Source organism: Astyanax mexicanus, chromosome 13 (assembly GCF_023375975.1).
Source record: "Astyanax mexicanus isolate ESR-SI-001 chromosome 13, AstMex3_surface, whole genome shotgun sequence".
Classification (NCBI taxonomy): domain Eukaryota; kingdom Metazoa; phylum Chordata; class Actinopteri; order Characiformes; family Acestrorhamphidae; genus Astyanax; species Astyanax mexicanus.
In genome coordinates, this window is record NC_064420.1 from 443786 (window position 1) to 461309 (window position 17524).

Below are 17524 nucleotides of genomic sequence, written 5' to 3' on the forward strand. Positions count from 1 at the left end.
ATAAAAAAATAAATAAATATGAATAATGTGTTTTATATATAATAATAAATAAAATATAATGTATATAATAAGAAATTTTCTCTTACTTTTGAAATCGTATTTGTTTGTTTGTTTGTTTCTATATAGTAACTATATTTTTAAGTTTTATTAGATTTTTATAGTAATTTATCTTATAGTTTTTCTTACGGTTTTTTTGGTAAGACTTTTATTTAGCCGGGTTGTAGATTGCGCAGTGTGCACCCTCTGGGAGCGTTGGTTTGGGACGCAGCCGGTTAAGTATTTAGTCACTCTTCCGGATACCTAAAGACCAGAGCTGGCAGTTCCACCAATCAAAGCAGACTGTTATATTACGTGCTTACTTTTAAAGCAAGCGATTGGCTGGAGGTCAGTGCATCAATCGGGTTCCGCCGTTTTGAGCTGTGGTTTATTTTTGGGGACTTTTATGTTGAATAAAAATTAAATAAGCGATATTATTTTGTTATTAGGTTATCCATAATTTTAATAATAATGATAGTTAATATATAAAATATATGTACATTAACTGTATTTTTTTCTTTAGTTTAACAAATTATCTTGTATTTTATCATACGTCTTATTTGTTTGTTTGTTTATTACATGTCTTTTTCGATATTCTAAGACTAAATTCTAATATTTTTTTATAATATGGACATTTAATATATGTATTTATATAATGTATAATGTAATGTATTTAAATAATATTTGTTCCTACGTTAAAAGTCCTTTGGCATTTTCACCAATCAAGCAGGCTGCTACATCACGTGCTCAATTTTGAAGCGGACGATTGGCTGGAGGTCAGCGGACCAATCGGGTTCAGTCAGCATGTCCGCTGTTTAGTTTTGAGACATTTATGTTGAATTAAATTAAATTTATATGTTTTTTATCAGTTTATCCGCCTGTAAACAGCGTGATTTGAGTTATTTAGATGTAGTTTATTGTGTTTATGGTGTTTAATATAGAGGGGAATTTGGAAGCGTTCAGTATGTAGTAAACTAGCAGCTCAGTATAAGAGTGTGTTAGTTAGCCGGTTAGCCGGTTAGCTTCTCATCTGTAGCATAAACTAACGTTACAGTAAATAAACCAGAACTACAATAATAATATTAATATTATAAGAATCTCCTAAAGCTCATAAAGCTCCTGAAGCTTCATCATGCCGGACATTAAAGTAACTCCGCTGGGTAAGCTGCGTTTCTGTACTGTTTATTGTTCTTACTTTTTATTCATTTATTTAGGTTTTATTTGGATTATTATGATCTTAGTTCTTTATTATACCTTCTACTATTATCACTCTGTCACTTATTACTCATTATTTTATTTTATCATTTACTTTTACTATTTTTATTTCTATTATCTATATTATTTTTATGAATTTCTTTATTTTAAATTTGATAAATGCTTTCACTTTTTGTGTGTTAATTTTTTATGGTCGTTTTATTTAGATTTCCCTCTTTTATATGTATATATTAATATATTATACATTTATATTAAATGTATTTATTTGAAGTGTGTATTTATTTTATGTATTAAAAATTTTAATTTTTTTATATAATGTTTTCAATCCCTTTTATACTGTAAATCCTCGGCTGCAATGTAAATAAGGGTCACCCTCAATGTACTCCAGAGTTAAAATAAAGGATAATTGATTTGATTAATTGATTGATTGACTGATAGATTAGAGCTGAAACTGTATAATTTACTAGGATACAGTTCGTGTTCTGAATCCTATAATCTCAGTAATTCTGTAATAATAGTTAAAAAGTCTGTGTTTTCAGTATTAATATGTGTGTGTGTGTGTGTGTGTGTGTGTGTGTGTGTAGGAGCTGGGCAGGATGTTGGGCGCAGTTGTATCCTGGTTTCTATTGGAGGAAAGAACATAATGCTGGACTGTGGGATGCACATGGGCTATAATGATGATGTAGGTTAAGCTACTGAAACTTACTGGAACTGAACATAAAGCTGACTGAGAAAATGTTATATCTTAAATATAAAACATATTCTGGTTTGTTTAAGTTTTTTTGTTTACTAAATAATTCCAGATGTTTCTCTTTATAGTTTAAATGAGTTTATTGTTAATCTACAATAAAGGAAATTAAAGTAATGATAAAACACAACATGTAAAGTGTGTCCAAACTTTTGACTACTACAGTAAATTGATATGGTTTTTCCATAGTTCATTTATTTTTTGCTGTTTTTTTCTCTTTAGAGACGTTTCCCAGACTTTTCCTACATCACGCAGAACGGACGCCTCACAGAGTTTCTGGACTGTGTTATTATCAGGTAAAAACACAAACCATCAAACCACCAAACTGAACTGCTTGAATTTTTGCACCAGGAGTAAAGCAGCATAAAGTTATCCAAAAGCAGTGTGTAAGACTGGTGGAGGAGAACATGATGCCAAGATGCATGAAAAGAAACTGTAATTAAAAACCAACCAGGGTTATTCCACCAAATATTGATGATTTCTGAACTCTTAAAACTTTATGAATATGAACTTGTTTTCTTTGCATTATTTGAGGTCTGAAAGTTCTGCATCTGCATTAAAAAATAGAACATTGACAGCACTGCTTTAAAGAATTGATGAACTGATTTCTGATTGGCTGCTGATCTCTCACAGTCATTTCCACCTGGACCACTGCGGCGCTCTGCCCTACATGAGTGAGATGGTGGGATACGACGGACCCATCTACATGACCCATCCCACCAAGGCCATCTGTCCCATCCTGCTGGAGGACTTCAGGAAAATCACTGTGGACAAAAAGGGGGAAACAAACTTCTTCACGTCTCAGATGATCAAAGACTGCATGAAGAAAGTGGTTCCACTCAACCTCCACCAGACCGTCCAGGTGAGTAACTAAACACACTGTTCATCAATCGGCAAGTCGCTTTAATCAATAAAGATTTTTTCCCCCCATAATTTCTATAACTAATATTGCGCATCATTAAAAAGATTCTTACATCGTACTAGTCTGCACTTCTTGAAGGTTAATAATTGTTTGCTCAGTATATTAAAGGAAGCTATATATTTATCGCATTGTTTATTTACTTGAGTTCAAATATCAAACAGTGCACACGGTTATGAAGCGCTTCCCTGCAGGCACAGAACACTGTTAGACTTTATCCTGACGTAAAATATTTGTCGTTTGGCGTCATGACCAACATTCAACCTGAAATGAACGTCTATTGGACGTTGTTGGCCAGCTCGGTTATTAATGGGTATTTACATGTAAATAAATGAATTTGATTTAGATGAAATTGGCACGGCTTCTTCAGAGTGTGAGTAGATCCAGACTTTAGAGCACCTCAGCCTGTTTACCTCGCTGTGTGTTTCCTCTGTTTCATGCGAAGTTTCTAAAATGAGCAGCAGAATTTTCTCTTGATTATGTCCCGGAGGTTTTTGGTAAAAGACAGAAACGCCGCTGGTGTTGTTGTTATTTTTGTGCTCTAGGTGGACGATGAGCTGGAGATTAAAGCGTACTACGCCGGTCATGTTCTGGGGGCGGCGATGGTTCTGATTAAAGTCGGATCGGAGTCTGTGGTTTATACTGTGAGTAATAATACTATAACTGTTTTCTGCTTCAATAAAAGCATGTGGAAATATTATACACTCTTTTTTTTAATACATGTATAATTTAATATATGTGATTTGTCCTACAGGGGGATTATAACATGACCCCAGACAGACACTTAGGGTAAGCATTGTTTTTCCTTTTTATATTTATATATTTAGTTATTCAGACTGTTTTTCTAATAATATTTAGATGTCGGAATTGGATTTAAAAAATATTTTAAAGTCTTTCAATATGATTAGAGTAATATTTGATATCAATATGAGATTCAGTTCAATTAGTGCAGTTCTAAATATTAAAGTATTACAGTTAAGTGAACCTGTCCGGTAGGTTGAGGAGTCTGATAGTTGTGGGGAAGAACCTGTTTTATAACCTGGTGGTTTTGCATTGTTTGCAGTCTTTTGCACTCTTCTGTACCTTCATCCCGGTCAATGTTTTGATAAATGGTTTTCCGTTTAATAATGTATTTAATTTAATTCATTCTAAGAACAGTTTTTAAAGAGTTCAGGTTTAGCTGAAGTTTATTTGAAGCTCTTTCTCTGCAGGGCGGCGTGGATCGATAAATGTCGTCCGGATATTCTGATCTCTGAGTCGACCTACGCCACCACCATCCGCGACTCCAAACGCTGCAGAGAGAGAGACTTCCTAAAGAAAGTCCACGAAACCATCGAGAGAGGAGGAAAGGTGAGAACAAAAGCTTTAGGGAAATACATCATAAAAATACCTTAAACTGATTTTTTTCTGTTTTACTCACTGTGTATATTTTAAATGTGTTTATATGATCACAGGTTCTTATTCCAGTGTTTGCGTTGGGAAGAGCTCAGGAGCTTTGCATCCTTTTGGAAACGTTCTGGTGAGTCTGAAATAAAAATTGTGGCAACAAGAATCAGATTAAGCTGAAGAAATAGGTCTGTTGCTGTTGAAGGGTTCTGAGTTTTGATTTATATGTTTATTTTGCCTTTAATCAGGGAAAGAATGAACTTAAAAGCCCCCATATATTTCTCCACTGGACTGACGGAGAAAGCAAACCACTACTACAAGCTCTTCATCACCTGGACCAATCAGAAGATCCGCAAGACCTTCGTCCAGAGGAACATGTTCGAGTTCAAGCACATCAAAGCGTTCGACCGCTCCTACGCAGACAATCCTGGACCAATGGTAAGCCTCGCTCTGTAGCAGTAGCCAGTAGTGTGTCATACCAGACTTTTGCACAGGTAACCAAAACAAATGTTTCATCATTTTGGTGATGCAATGCGTTGACACTACTCAGAATATTCAGTCATAGGTTGCCCGGTCTGTGTAGAACCTTCGGCGGGGGGTTGCCAGTTAAATACAGAACCCTCATTTGGGGGGAGGGGTCTGTGATAGTAGTTGTAGTCTGGTGTGAGCGTTATAGAGGTCAGATTGGTGTGGCTGTTGTTTTATTCTGGTTTTTATTTTTATTTTTGTTTTTTATGGTTTAGGTGGTGTTTGCCACTCCAGGCATGCTGCACGCTGGACAGTCTTTACAGATATTCAAGAAATGGGCTGGAAATGAAAAGAACATGGTAAGAAATACAAACCTAAAATCCATTCTTGATATTCTTGAAATGAATTTAAAAAATATATATTTTTTTGTATATCCAAGAATATTTTAGCGCAAAAATATATTTTGTGATTTTTATTGGTCATATTTATTATTATATGGTCATATTTCCAATCCTCACCCCAATCACTTGTATATAGAATGTCTGAGTGGCAGGATAAAGTCTGGATAAAGTTGCTGTGTCTGTGTTTAAGCGGTTTTATGGAGATGTTGGGCTCAGGAGGAGATTTCTGTGTTCTTGGAGTTCTTGGAGTCTCCTGCTCCATGTTTGGTGTGAAACTCTCCGTCGTGTCGTGTGGTTTTCCTGCAGGTGATTATGCCGGGGTACTGCGTGCAGGGAACAGTCGGACACAAGATCCTGAACGGCCAGAAGAAGCTGGAGATGGAGGGAAGAGCCACGGTAAAGAACACAGCGTCACTAGAGGGCGCCAGAGCGCTTTAAATTATTCCAATACCAATAATTTCAGCCACCAAAACAAAGTTTGCTGATAACACAAGCAATTCAGCTCCAGAAAGATGTTAAGTTAATGCTGATATTAACTTGAAGATGGGTTGTGTCTGGGTCTTCCAGCATGACAATGACCCAAAACACACATTCAGGGCAACTAAGGTGTGGCTCTGTAACAGAAGCAATTCAGTGTTCTGGAGAGGCCTAGCCTGACTCCAGACCTGAACCCAATGTTGAAGCTCAGTGTTGCTCAGTGAAACATCCCAGAAACCCAAAAGATCTGAAGAAGATCTGTATGGAACGAGATGGTAAAAAAAAACTCTGCTGGAGGGTTTGTGCAAACTTGGTCAAGAACTACAGGAAACGTCTGACCTCTGTAATTGCAAGCAAAAAGAGTGTCTGTACCAAATATTAAATTCTGTTTTTGTATTATATCAAGTAATATAATAGTTATTTTACACAATAAAACGCTAATTAAAAATACATGAAGATTTTTCATTTAAGATTCTGCTTTCACATTTGAAGTAAACCTACAATAAAAATGTAAGGATTACTCTACACTCTTTGTAGGTGGGAAAACTTGCGTAAAACGTATAATGTGTGTGTGTGTGTGTGTGTGTGTGTGTGTGTGTGTGTGTGTGTGTGTGAGGCAGTTGGAGGTGAAGCTGCAGGTGGAGTACATGTCGTTTAGCGCTCACGCCGACGCTAAAGGCATCATGCAGCTGATCCGCATGGCTGAACCGCGGAACATGCTGCTGGTTCACGGAGAGGCGAAGAAGATGGAGTTCCTGAAAGACAAGATCGAGCAGGAGTTCAGTGAGTCTCAGATCAGTTACTGACACTGCTGAAATCAGAATATCATATAAACACTTAATACTGCCCATCACAATTACTGGAGTCTTGTTAGGACAATATTTTCTATTGTGATTAATTCTGTAGCAGAAAAAAATATTATTATCATTTATAAACACTGACATAACAAATAATAATGCAACTCATTATATAACCTGTTAAACAACGCTGAACTCTCTAGTTATTAAATGGAATTAAATTGTAGAATTGAATGAAACAGATCTGTGATTCTGCAGTATAATCTACACTACAGTACAGATTCATGAAGATTATAAAGTTACACAAAGTCTTTCACTTCTGTTGTGTTCACCACCGTCTGCTGCTCTGTTCCTGATTGGTCGTTTAGACGCTCACTGGGATTTTCCTGCTGCTTTCAGTAAATCAGTGCTGCTCCATCTATAGAAGAAAGTGTTTAATGTTTAAATGCTATGTGAGCTGTTCAAAATGTGAAAAAAGTGCTCCGGTGATCCAGTATAACACTGCTTTAGTCCGGTGGAGGAGTGGGATGATACGATAAGATTTCGGCTCTTGCTCATGAATATTTATACATGCAAACATATCGCTTCTGATTGGCTAACAGCACTGTGACACCAGAAGGCAGAGAGACGAACAACAGTTAGAAACGTTTTAAAATAAAGACATTTTTACACTGAAAACAGTCTGTGTAATAAAGCCCTGCTAAGTGCAGCTCAGCCTATACTGACCTAGTCTTAGAGTCTCTGTAAAACACCAAATCCACCGGAGATCCTATTTAAACCTATAGTTACACACAGAGGTGGGTAGAGTCCAGATCCAGAAAGTAAAAATCCATCCAACCCGGGGTGTATTTTTACTTTTAACTAGTGTAAACAGAACTGTTCTAAACACCTCCCTATCTCAATTGTATTTGGCTGGTGGTGTTTTTCCTCCATAGACTAATTCTAACCATTTGTTTCTTAGCTCTGAATTACTGGGTAAAGTATATAAACACTGATGTGTTATTCGCACAAATAACACAGGAATGAACTGCATGCTGTTCCTAGCGCTGTTAGTTATCTCCTATCTGACGAGACGGCGTCGCCGCCCGGCTTCAGCTCTGCTGTCTGTGGGCGGTCCCAAGCCGAGGTGGGCGGGGCCATGAATACTAATTGACGGGTTGATGTAGACACGATGCTTTTCCTGATCAACTCGTTACTCCTGCAGGTATCAGCTGCTACATGCCGGCTAACGGAGAGACGACCACGGTCACCACCAACCCGAGCGTCCCTGTGGATATCTCCCTCCCCCTGCTGAAGAGAGAGATGGCTCTGGGAGGTGTGAGATCAGCACCACACAACACTGACAGCCAATCAAATCAGTGAATAAGCATGAGTTTTTTTATTATTATTATTAATTTGTCGTAATGTGATTTGGATTTGCTCTTTTTCAGGTCCTCTGCCCGACCCTAAGAAGCCTCGCACCATGCACGGAACTCTGATCATGAAAGATAATGTAAGATTTATTATTTTCTTCATCTTCCTGTAGATCTAAATATACTCACTGATAAACATATCTTTCCCCAGATTGCTATAAAACCCGACATTAGTTACTGTATGTGTCTGAAAGACAGATTACAGATAATTAATTACAGGTTTAGAGTGATTAGAAACTGATTCTTGTCATTAGGGCTGAGTAAAATAAAAATAAAAATTAATAACAATACCCAAACCTTAGATAAATCTATTATTTGTATTATAATATATAATATAATACAGTATACATAGAGATCCAGTATAAAATCCAGCCCGACCCGACCCACCCCATAAACTGTCATTATGAGCCCAAACAAGCCAGAGCCCGATTTAAACCCCACATATTGTTTTTGTAAGTAGAGTGTTAGAACTTTTTTAAAATTATTTTCAGGCTGATTAAATGAGCGAAATCTGTGCAGAATGATGTTAATCAGCATTGCAACACTAAAGAAGCATAGACCTATTATTTGTTTATAAAATGTTTGTAAAGAAACACAAAGAAAAAAGAAGCTACACACACACACACATGTTCTAACAATATTCTAACTTGTGCAATTTTTTTTTAAAACACAATTTAATTTGCTGCTTCGCTATATTGTGATTATCACGCCGTAGCTTTATATAAAATAAAAATATAATTAAAAAACAGAGAATTTAAACTCTACTGTGGGTGAATGTTTGGAAGTAGATGCACCTCGCCGTGTTTACCTCACTCTCTGGGTGTCTGTAATATTTTTTATTTTTTATTATCTGTGTGGTTGTTATTGTTATTAATATGCATTCTCTTTCTTTTTTCTGTGTCTGTGTGTGTGTGTGTGTGTCTGTGTGTGTGTGTGTGTTTGTGTCTGTGTGTGTGTGTAATGTGTGTGTGTGTGTGTGTATATATATATATATAGAGTCTGAAGCTGGTTTCTCCTGAGCAGGCTCTGAAGGAATTGGGTCTTTCTGAGCATCAGCTGCGTTTTACCTGCCGGGTTCATCTTCAGGACCCTCACAGTGACGCCGACACACTCGCCCGTCTCTACAGCCACCTAAAGAGGTTCCTTTAAAATCACACTTTACTTATAAAATCATATTGCTAAAAGTAAATGTTAAAAACAAAACCATAAGCAATGGTAAAATTAATAATCTCAAACTGAGTTCATGAGAATAATAAAACATATAAAATAATAATGAAAAAAAAAAAATAAATAAAAAGTAAGAACAATAAAAATTTAAATAATAAGAGAAAGGTTAAAACGGTCACATGACTTCAAGAGGAAATGAAGGTCAGTCAACAAAAAAAGAAGACTTTTTAAAGAGCTTTAAAAGTGTCCTCAAGTACAGTGGTTCACTAGACAGTGGAAAGACCATGAAAAATGTAATAATAATAATGATGATGATGATTATAATGATGAAACTGGCACTCATCAGGACCGCCCCAGGAAAGGAAAGGAAGAGCGAGAGTTTCCTCTGTTGTACAGGATGAGTTTATCAGAGTTTCCAGCCTCAGAAACTCAGAAAGTTAACAAACAGCTCCTCAGATAAGAGAATCTAAATACCAAAATAAACCAAAATAAAGTATTTAGGTTTGTTTAACACTGTTTTTAAGTTACTACATGATTTACTTTGTGTTTCTTCAATATAATCTGATACATCACTATTCAGTATTTACTCATTTTAGTGTAGCAAAAGAAAATAAAGCATTAAATTAGAAGGTGTGTCTAAACTTTACCTGCTTTTTCAGAAGTGCAGGGTGGTGTTTAAATAACGTGTCTCTGAAGCGTCTGAGTTTCAGCCTACGCTCGGGTTTTTGTTTCCATTTCTAAATGAAAGTTATGGTGGTTTACCAAACACTGTGTTGAGTCATTTCCTCCCCGTGTTGAGTTAACTACTGCTTTATTCAAAATGTCAGTAAATAACAGCAGTTTGTTTGTGTTTTTGGGGGTAATTTTTTTTCCTTGATGTCACGATAATATACGTTTTTAAAGCATATATACAGGATATCGTTATAGACCGCTGACCCAGCTGTACACATCATTATATACACTACTGCTTAAAGGTTTTAGATTACTGTAAGATCCGGACAATCTTCTTTATTATTATTGTACCTTTATCTTATTAATAACTTTATTACCGCAGTTCTTCTCCTCACAGATTAACTCTAATTCTAATTCTAATTCTCTTCTCTGCTGAAACTGAGACTCAGTTCTTAATCATGTTAATCTAAAGAGCTAAAGGCTAAAGCTGCTGTTTCCATGTGGGTCAGCCAGACGTCTTCCTGTAGCAGTTTTTTGTCTCCAGTTTCTAAGAGTCTTTATTTGAAGGTGTAGAAACAGTACTCACCGCTCTCTGACTTCTGTATCTGTAATTTGTCTAAAGAAACTTTATTAGTTACAGAGTTCTCTGTGTTTCTCTTTTTCTAGTTATGATGATGATGATGAATGTGAATGTGAATGTAAGTGCTGTAAGTGTGTAAATGCTGCTGCAGTAGGGAGTAACAGCAGATTAACAGTTTGGAAGAGTTTTGGCATTTTTAAAAATCCATTTACAAACCTCAATTTATTTCTATTAATACAGACCAGCTGTAAGCTGTAAACCAATGAATTGTTTTTTAAAAGCACATTTTTTCCAATGTTTTTTTATTTTACCATTTTTGTTCTCGAACATTTCATTTGATATGATTTTGTACTATTTCTAATGAGCTTAATGGCACAAATAAACAGGAAAACTTAACCAGGGTTATTATTCCACCAAATATTGATTATTTCTGAACTCTTAAAACTTTATGAATATGAACTTGTTTTCTTTGCATTATTTGAGGTCTGAAAGCTCTGCATCTTTTTTGTTATTTCAGTCATTTCTCATTTTCTGTAAATAAATGCTCTAAATGAGAATATATTTATTTGTAATTTGGGAGAAATGTTGTCTGTAGTTTATAGAATAAAACAACAATGTTCATTTTACTCAAACATAAACCTATAAATAGCAAAATCAGAGAAACTGAATCAGAAAGTGTGACCTTCATTTCTCAGCCCTACTGAAAGTCTCTCTCTCTCTCTACAGTGTACTGAAAGGTTATACAGTTCAGCATCTTCCTGATGGTACAGTTATGGTGGAGTCCATCGTTCTGAAAGTGTCCTCGTCTGGAGACGACCCGAACCTGAAGGTGATCCTGCTCTCCTGGAGCTATCAGGTAAATGTTGGGCACTAAAAGGTTGGTTCTGTTGGTTCTGCAGGTCTGGGATCAGGTCTGGAGGATGAGAGGATGTGTTTTAGTAAAGTCTGAAGGGCTGCACTGTAATCCTGGATTAGTTGAGTTTACTTAAAAATTAGAGGAAAGCGGTTGCCTTAAAAAAGTTAAGTAATTGAGAATAAAAACTTAAGTTAGCATAACTTAAAACATCAAGTTATTACAACTAAAGGGGAAGCTGATTTAACTTTTTTATTTTTGTTACACTGTAAGACCAGATCATTTGAGTTTGCTTAACTTAAATTTTTAAGGCAGTCGGTTTGATCAATATTTTAAGTAACGGAGAATAAAAACTTGAGTTAGCATAAATTAAAACATCAAATTATTGATTACAACTAAAGGAGAAGTTTTAGAGATGTATTTGTAAGGTAGCCCAGAGGGAATCACTATACTGATGGTCAGTGTCTGATTAGTCAGAAACTGTAGGACACACCCATTATGCAAATAGATTGTGACGGAAGCCAATAGAAAAGAAGCTGTTAATGACTAAGCAGATTAAACTCAGTTATTATTATTATAAGTTGATTCAACTCAGTTTGATCTCAGTTTGAATAGTACAGTATAAATCACAAATTTGAGTTCATCTAACTCAAAATAGTTGAGTTTTGTTCAGAAATATACAATTTTATATAAAACAGACGTTTAAAAGTGATAGTTCTGCAGGATTTCCCTCAGAAAGTTCACTGCAGTGGGTGATCTGGTTTAGTGGTGATGAACAGTAGAGGCGTGACCCGGCCGGAACAGCGGGGGCGAGCTGGCATTTTACTCTGAACCGTTTTTACACTACTGAGGTAAATTCACTCCTCACGCTCCACAACCGCACAGACCGCTCACCCGGGTGACGTTTTAATGCATGTGGGGGCCTCAAGTTAAACGGACAGTGTTCTGACATTAAATACAATATAACTGAGAATCTAGAACAGATCTGTGATTTCCTTTTACCTGTTAATCAATCAATCATTCATAAATCAATCAATCAATCAATCAACCTTTATTTTCACTCGGGAAAAACATTGAGAGTGACCCTCATTTACAATGTTGCTGAGCATTTATAACATCAAAGGGATTGAAAACATTTAATAATAAATTTAGAAATAATACAAAATAAAATAGTAAAAAATAATAATAAAAAAATAAATGTTGTACTATTTTTAAATCAACATTTAACATATATATATAAATAAAATATATATATGTAAAACATATAAATGTAAAAATTCTAAAATACACATTCAACACAAAAAGTAAAAAATGTATAAAATGATAAGAAATGATTAATTGAATAATAAATAGGACCAAGAACAAAAACGAAAATATAAAACATTAGAATAAAAAAAATAAAAGTAACATAATTGTTTAATTATATTATTATACTGCTGTTAATATAATACTACTGCATGTGTAAATACTACTTTACTTTACCTTATTTCAGTAATCCAGTTTAAAATGTGAAACTCATATTATATAGATGTATAATCCTGCTGGAAAATAAAATCCACATCTCCATAAAATGTCAGCAGATGACATGTCTCTCCAAATCATCACTGAATGTTGAAACTTTACACTAGACCTCACATTTATTCTACATTTTAAAACCTATTTAACTTTATTACACCTTAAACACCTGATTTCTGTTTGTTTTTTTTATTATTAAGGATGAAGAATTGGGGAGCTTCTTGTCCAGTCTGCTGAAGAAAGGTCTTCCCTCCGCTCTGTGATTCTGTTATCTATAATCTATAGTCTGTTCTTTTCTTTACTGCTGTTGTTTCAAATAGATTCAATAAACCTTTTTTTGTAGAAAAAAAACCCAAAACGCTGTTTTTACTCTTTTAATTACAAAAATACAAATAAGAGAAACATTGCACAAAACAACTGAACATCATCTGAAGCCTCTACAGTACTTTATTCTTTATTCTACACTTTACTAAAACAGATACAGTACAGAGTACATCCACCACAATCACTCTACACACTAAATCATTTATTTCAATTTTATATAAAACAGAATCTGTGCTATTTTATGACACGACGGGTCACAGCAAATTAAAACAAAATAGAAATGTAAGTCGACCTGTGCTGCCAAAAAAATGCACCGTCACCCAAAAGAAACTACAAATCAGGTGATTTGAGCAAACCAGACACACCTGTTATCACAGGTATAAAAGGCCATGGAAAGCAGCGCACTCTGTCGCACCTTTGTAGAGGAGTGACCGGTAACCGAGGGTATTGATGAGACGAGACAAGATAAGGACTTTAAAGAAAGACAAAGAAACAAGATCTCAAAAAAGATCTTAAAATGATAAAAAAAAGAAAAAGATCTCAAAAGGAAGCTAAAAGAACAATATCTCAAAAAAAGAACAAAAGAAAATAATTTATCTGCAGCAAAAAGCATAAAATTACTGGATCACAAAAAGTTGTGGGAGAACGTGGAAGTACTTTTTATCATGTTTTACTGCACTAAAAGTCCATTTTACACCAGAGTTCTCCTTTAATTGACTGAATTTTTAAATGTATTTATTGCAAAAATATAGACTATAGATTAAAACTCAGCTGGGTCTCGCTTTTTTACACCCACTTGCTGCCCTTTCTGACAGACAATGACAGACAATAGCAATACTTTCCATTTCTACTCTGAGGTTACGGTTCTTTATTGCAGACGCCTCCACTTCAGATATTTTAAGGTCCACTAAAAAGTTTTTTATCCTTATTCTGACTGGTGCTGTGGTTCTTTATAAATGACTTCTACTAGTGTTCTCATGGTTGCGTTGGTGAGAACATTTAGACAGTTCAAATAAAGCCAAACATATCCAGAAATTAAAGTTTTAATTCATTGTTCACTGATCATTTTTTGGCATGATTACGGACGCCAGTAAATCCCCCTCCCCACCGGCGGTCCTGTAATGGTCGGAGACGGTGTAGACGGCCTTCGTCTTCTTCAGCTTCAGCCAGTCCAGGTTCCACCTGAAGCTCCACTTGCAGCGGCCCGTGGCGAAGTAGTAGAGCACGGGGTCCAGCAGGCTGTTCAGACTCACCAGCGCCATCGTCACCCGCCGGATCTTGTAGATGACGTCCGCCGCCATGCAGTTGTTGATGACGTTGGTGCGCCACAGCAGGTGCAGCAGGTGCACCACGTGGTACGGGAGGAAGCAGAGAACCGTGATGGCCAGGATGGCGTAGATGATCCTCAGGGCGCTCTTGGCCGTGGCCGTCTTGATGCGCGTGATCCGGCGCGCCACCAGCGGGTAGCAGACCAGGATGACCAGCGACGGCAGCAGGGCGCCGAACACCAGGCTGATGGCGCTGTAGGGCATCAGGCTGCTCCTCCACGCCTCGTGAGAGAAGTTCTCGAAGCAGCTTATTGCGTCCTGCTGATCGCTGTCGCTCCCGTCAGTCGCCAGCGGGCAGGTCATCATGAAGGTCAGGGTCGCCGTGCCGGTCACCACCCAGACCGCCACCGTCACCATCAGAGCCCAGCGGGTGTTGCGCAGCTGCAGGTAGGTATGGGGATGGATGGTGGCTATGTACCGGTCCAGGCAGATGCAGGTCATGAAGGCGATGCTGATGTAGATGTTGCCGAAGAATACAGTCCCGGTGATCCGGCACATCACGTCCCCAAACCTCCAGTCGTTCCCGTTCAGGTGGTAGTGAATCCGGAACGGCAGAGCGCACAGGAAAATGGTGTCGGCTACGGCCAGGCTGATGACGAAGGCGCTGGAAGGAGATTTCTGCTCCATTTTGAAGAAGAAGAAGTAGAGAGCTCCCAGGTTCCCCAGCAGACCGAAGACCATCACCAGGCAGTAGGTGATGGGGAGGAGGTAGATCTGGAAATCTGCTGTTTCACTGCAATCGCTGCTGTTAGACGAGTTCATGTTCAGAGAATTTCCTCTCTTTCTTCTGGGATCTCCTGTTTTTAGATAAAAACATTAGCGGTTAGCTTAGAGAGAGATCTACATTCATATGAATCTACACACCAGCCTTACAGGACATCTATCAGTCCTGCAGCTGCAGGATAATCCAAAAGATCAGGATAGACAGCAGCTACCCAGCACACATCCTATTCACCTGTTCACCATACTGCCAGAACAGCCCGACTAATGATCAGTTTCTTCCCACAGGCTGTCAAGCTTCTGAACAAACTGTGAGACTGTGACACTAAATGCCCCCCACACCTTTTAATTTGACCATTTCCAAAAATATTTTTATATTTATGATATATATTTGCCGCAATGGTTAACCCTGCTTAGTCACTTTAAATATATATATTATTGGATTAATTAATTATTATTGGATTAACTCTATACACTATCCTGTTCATCTGTTCACCATACTGCCAGAACAACCCGACTAATATACAGTTTCTTCCCACAGGCCGCAGGCTTCTGAACAAACTGTGAGACTGTGACACTAAATGTAAATAATTTTCTTGTAACCTCAAATAATGCAAAGAAGAAAACAAGTTCATATTCATAAAGTTTTAGGAGTTCAGAAATAATCAATATTTGGTGGAATAATCCTGGTTTTTAATCACAGTTTTAATTTCATGCATCTTGGCATCATGTTCTCCTCCACCAGTCTTACACACTGCTTTTGGATAACTTTATGCTGCTTTACTCCTGCTGCAAAAATTCAAGCAGTTCAGTTTGGTGGTTTGATGGTTTGTGATCATCCATCTTCCTCTTGATTATATTCCAGAGGTTTTTAATTTGGTAAAATCAAAGAAACTAAGGTTTACTTACAGGAATCTTTAAAGGTCTTCGAGAGTCTAAAGAGGGACGAGGAATCACCGCACAGATCTGGTATCAGAGGGCCGTTAGTGAGCGTCTGCACTCCGGCCTCGTGCCTCTGCGGGTGGAAAACGTTTGTGTAAAGACTGAGAGCATGAGAAAATACAGACACAGGAAGTCACCAGAGAACTTTCCTCCCCCGCTGGAGCTCTGCAAGCAGAACAACACGCTCTATATTTACCTCAGCAGGTGACAATCGGTGGTCTTCTCACCCACAAATATACAGCTCTGGAAAAAATAAGAGAGCACTTAAAAATGATGAGTTTCTTTGATTTTACCAAATTAAAAACCTCTGGAATATAATCAAGAGGAAGATGGATGATCTCAAACCATCAAACCACCAAACTGAACTGCTTAAATTCATTTTTGCACCAGGAGTAAAGCAGCATAAAGTTATCCAAAAGCAGTGTGTAAGACTGGTGGAGGAGAACATGATGCCAAGATGCATGAAAAAAAACTGCGATTAAAAAACAACCAGGGTTATTCCACTAAATATTGATGATTTCTGAAAGCTGTATATTTCACTTTATACCAAAAGCCAAATAAAGAGGAAATTAGATTTTTATAGGTCTCTGTTAGGACCGTGGTCAATGATAAAGCAGTTAAATGATGTGCTGTAGATCATGTTTGAGTTTTAAGCAATTAAATTAGCAAAATTACAATATACATCACAGCAGGAGATGATTTAGAAATTTTATTTCAGTTTCTAACTAATATTAGCCGACTTAGTCATTTAGAAACTGCAGCACTGCTGTGTTTAGTAGGTGTACAATATATATGTAGGCTCATCTTTGTGGTTTTAGTCCTGTAGCCCACTATCAGCGGTGGGTTTCCAACCACAGGTAGACCGGGTCACACTGTGACTACACTAAACCTTCCACCACTAATCTTCCACAACTACAGAAGATACAGAGCTGTGAAAACGCATTTTCCCCCCTTACAGATTTCTTTTCTTTTTGCTTTTTTTTGTCATATGTACATTTTTCAGATTATCAAATACCAGCGAAAATATAACCTGAGTAAATATAAAAAGCTCCTTTTAAATGATGATTTTATTTATTAATGGGAAAAAAGCTTATTTAAACAATCCCAGCACTGTGTGAAAAAGTAATTTAACACATTTCACTACTAACCACAACCAGACCTGATTACTGCCAGCTGTCTAACAACATGAAGCAGATAAAAGATCTCAAAAAGCAGCACATTATTATTATTATTATTATTATTATTATTATTATTATTATACCCCCATCTGTAGAAATTCAACAACAAATATTGATCTATCAGTCTGGAAAAGGTTATAAAGTCATTTCTGAGGCTTAAGGACTCCAGAGAACCACAGTGATTCACTATTATTCACTAATGGAGAAAAAAAACATGGAACACTGGTGAACCTTCCCAGGAGTGACCGGCTGACCCAACAAAATTACTCCAAAAGGGCATGAAGAACTCATCCAGAAGATCCCAAAAGAACCCAGAACAACATTTAAATAAATAAGAAAGAGACTTGGTGAAAATATTATCTATGGGAGAGTCTCGAGTCCAAAAC

The 17524-nt window shown here is 36.9% G+C and overlaps 2 protein-coding genes across 2 annotated transcripts; one reads left to right on the forward strand and one right to left on the reverse strand.

The window, feature by feature from the left end:
- Window positions 1-800: 800 nt before the first annotated feature.
- Window positions 801-13002, forward strand: ints11 (integrator complex subunit 11). Its single transcript, XM_022677033.2, has 17 exons — window positions 801-1196; window positions 1836-1933; window positions 2222-2295; window positions 2633-2861; window positions 3464-3562; window positions 3673-3707; window positions 4130-4268; window positions 4373-4437; window positions 4553-4742; window positions 5048-5131; window positions 5480-5569; window positions 6271-6433; window positions 7652-7762; window positions 7878-7939; window positions 8856-8998; window positions 11005-11134; window positions 12847-13002. The coding sequence occupies exons 1-17, from the start codon at window positions 1169-1171 to the stop codon at window positions 12907-12909; spliced, it is 1803 nt and encodes a 600-aa protein (XP_022532754.1). The 5' UTR covers window positions 801-1168; the 3' UTR covers window positions 12910-13002.
- Window positions 13003-13522: 520 nt separating this feature from the next.
- Window positions 13523-16042, reverse strand: LOC103046113 (lysophosphatidic acid receptor 6). The gene is made up of 2 exons (XM_022677034.2): window positions 15928-16042; window positions 13523-15095 (listed from the first exon to the last, which is right to left on the reverse strand). The coding sequence occupies exon 2, from the start codon at window positions 15058-15060 to the stop codon at window positions 14026-14028; it is 1035 nt and encodes a 344-aa protein (XP_022532755.2). The 5' UTR covers window positions 15061-15095; window positions 15928-16042; the 3' UTR covers window positions 13523-14025.
- Between the last annotated feature and the right edge of the window lie 1482 nt (window positions 16043-17524).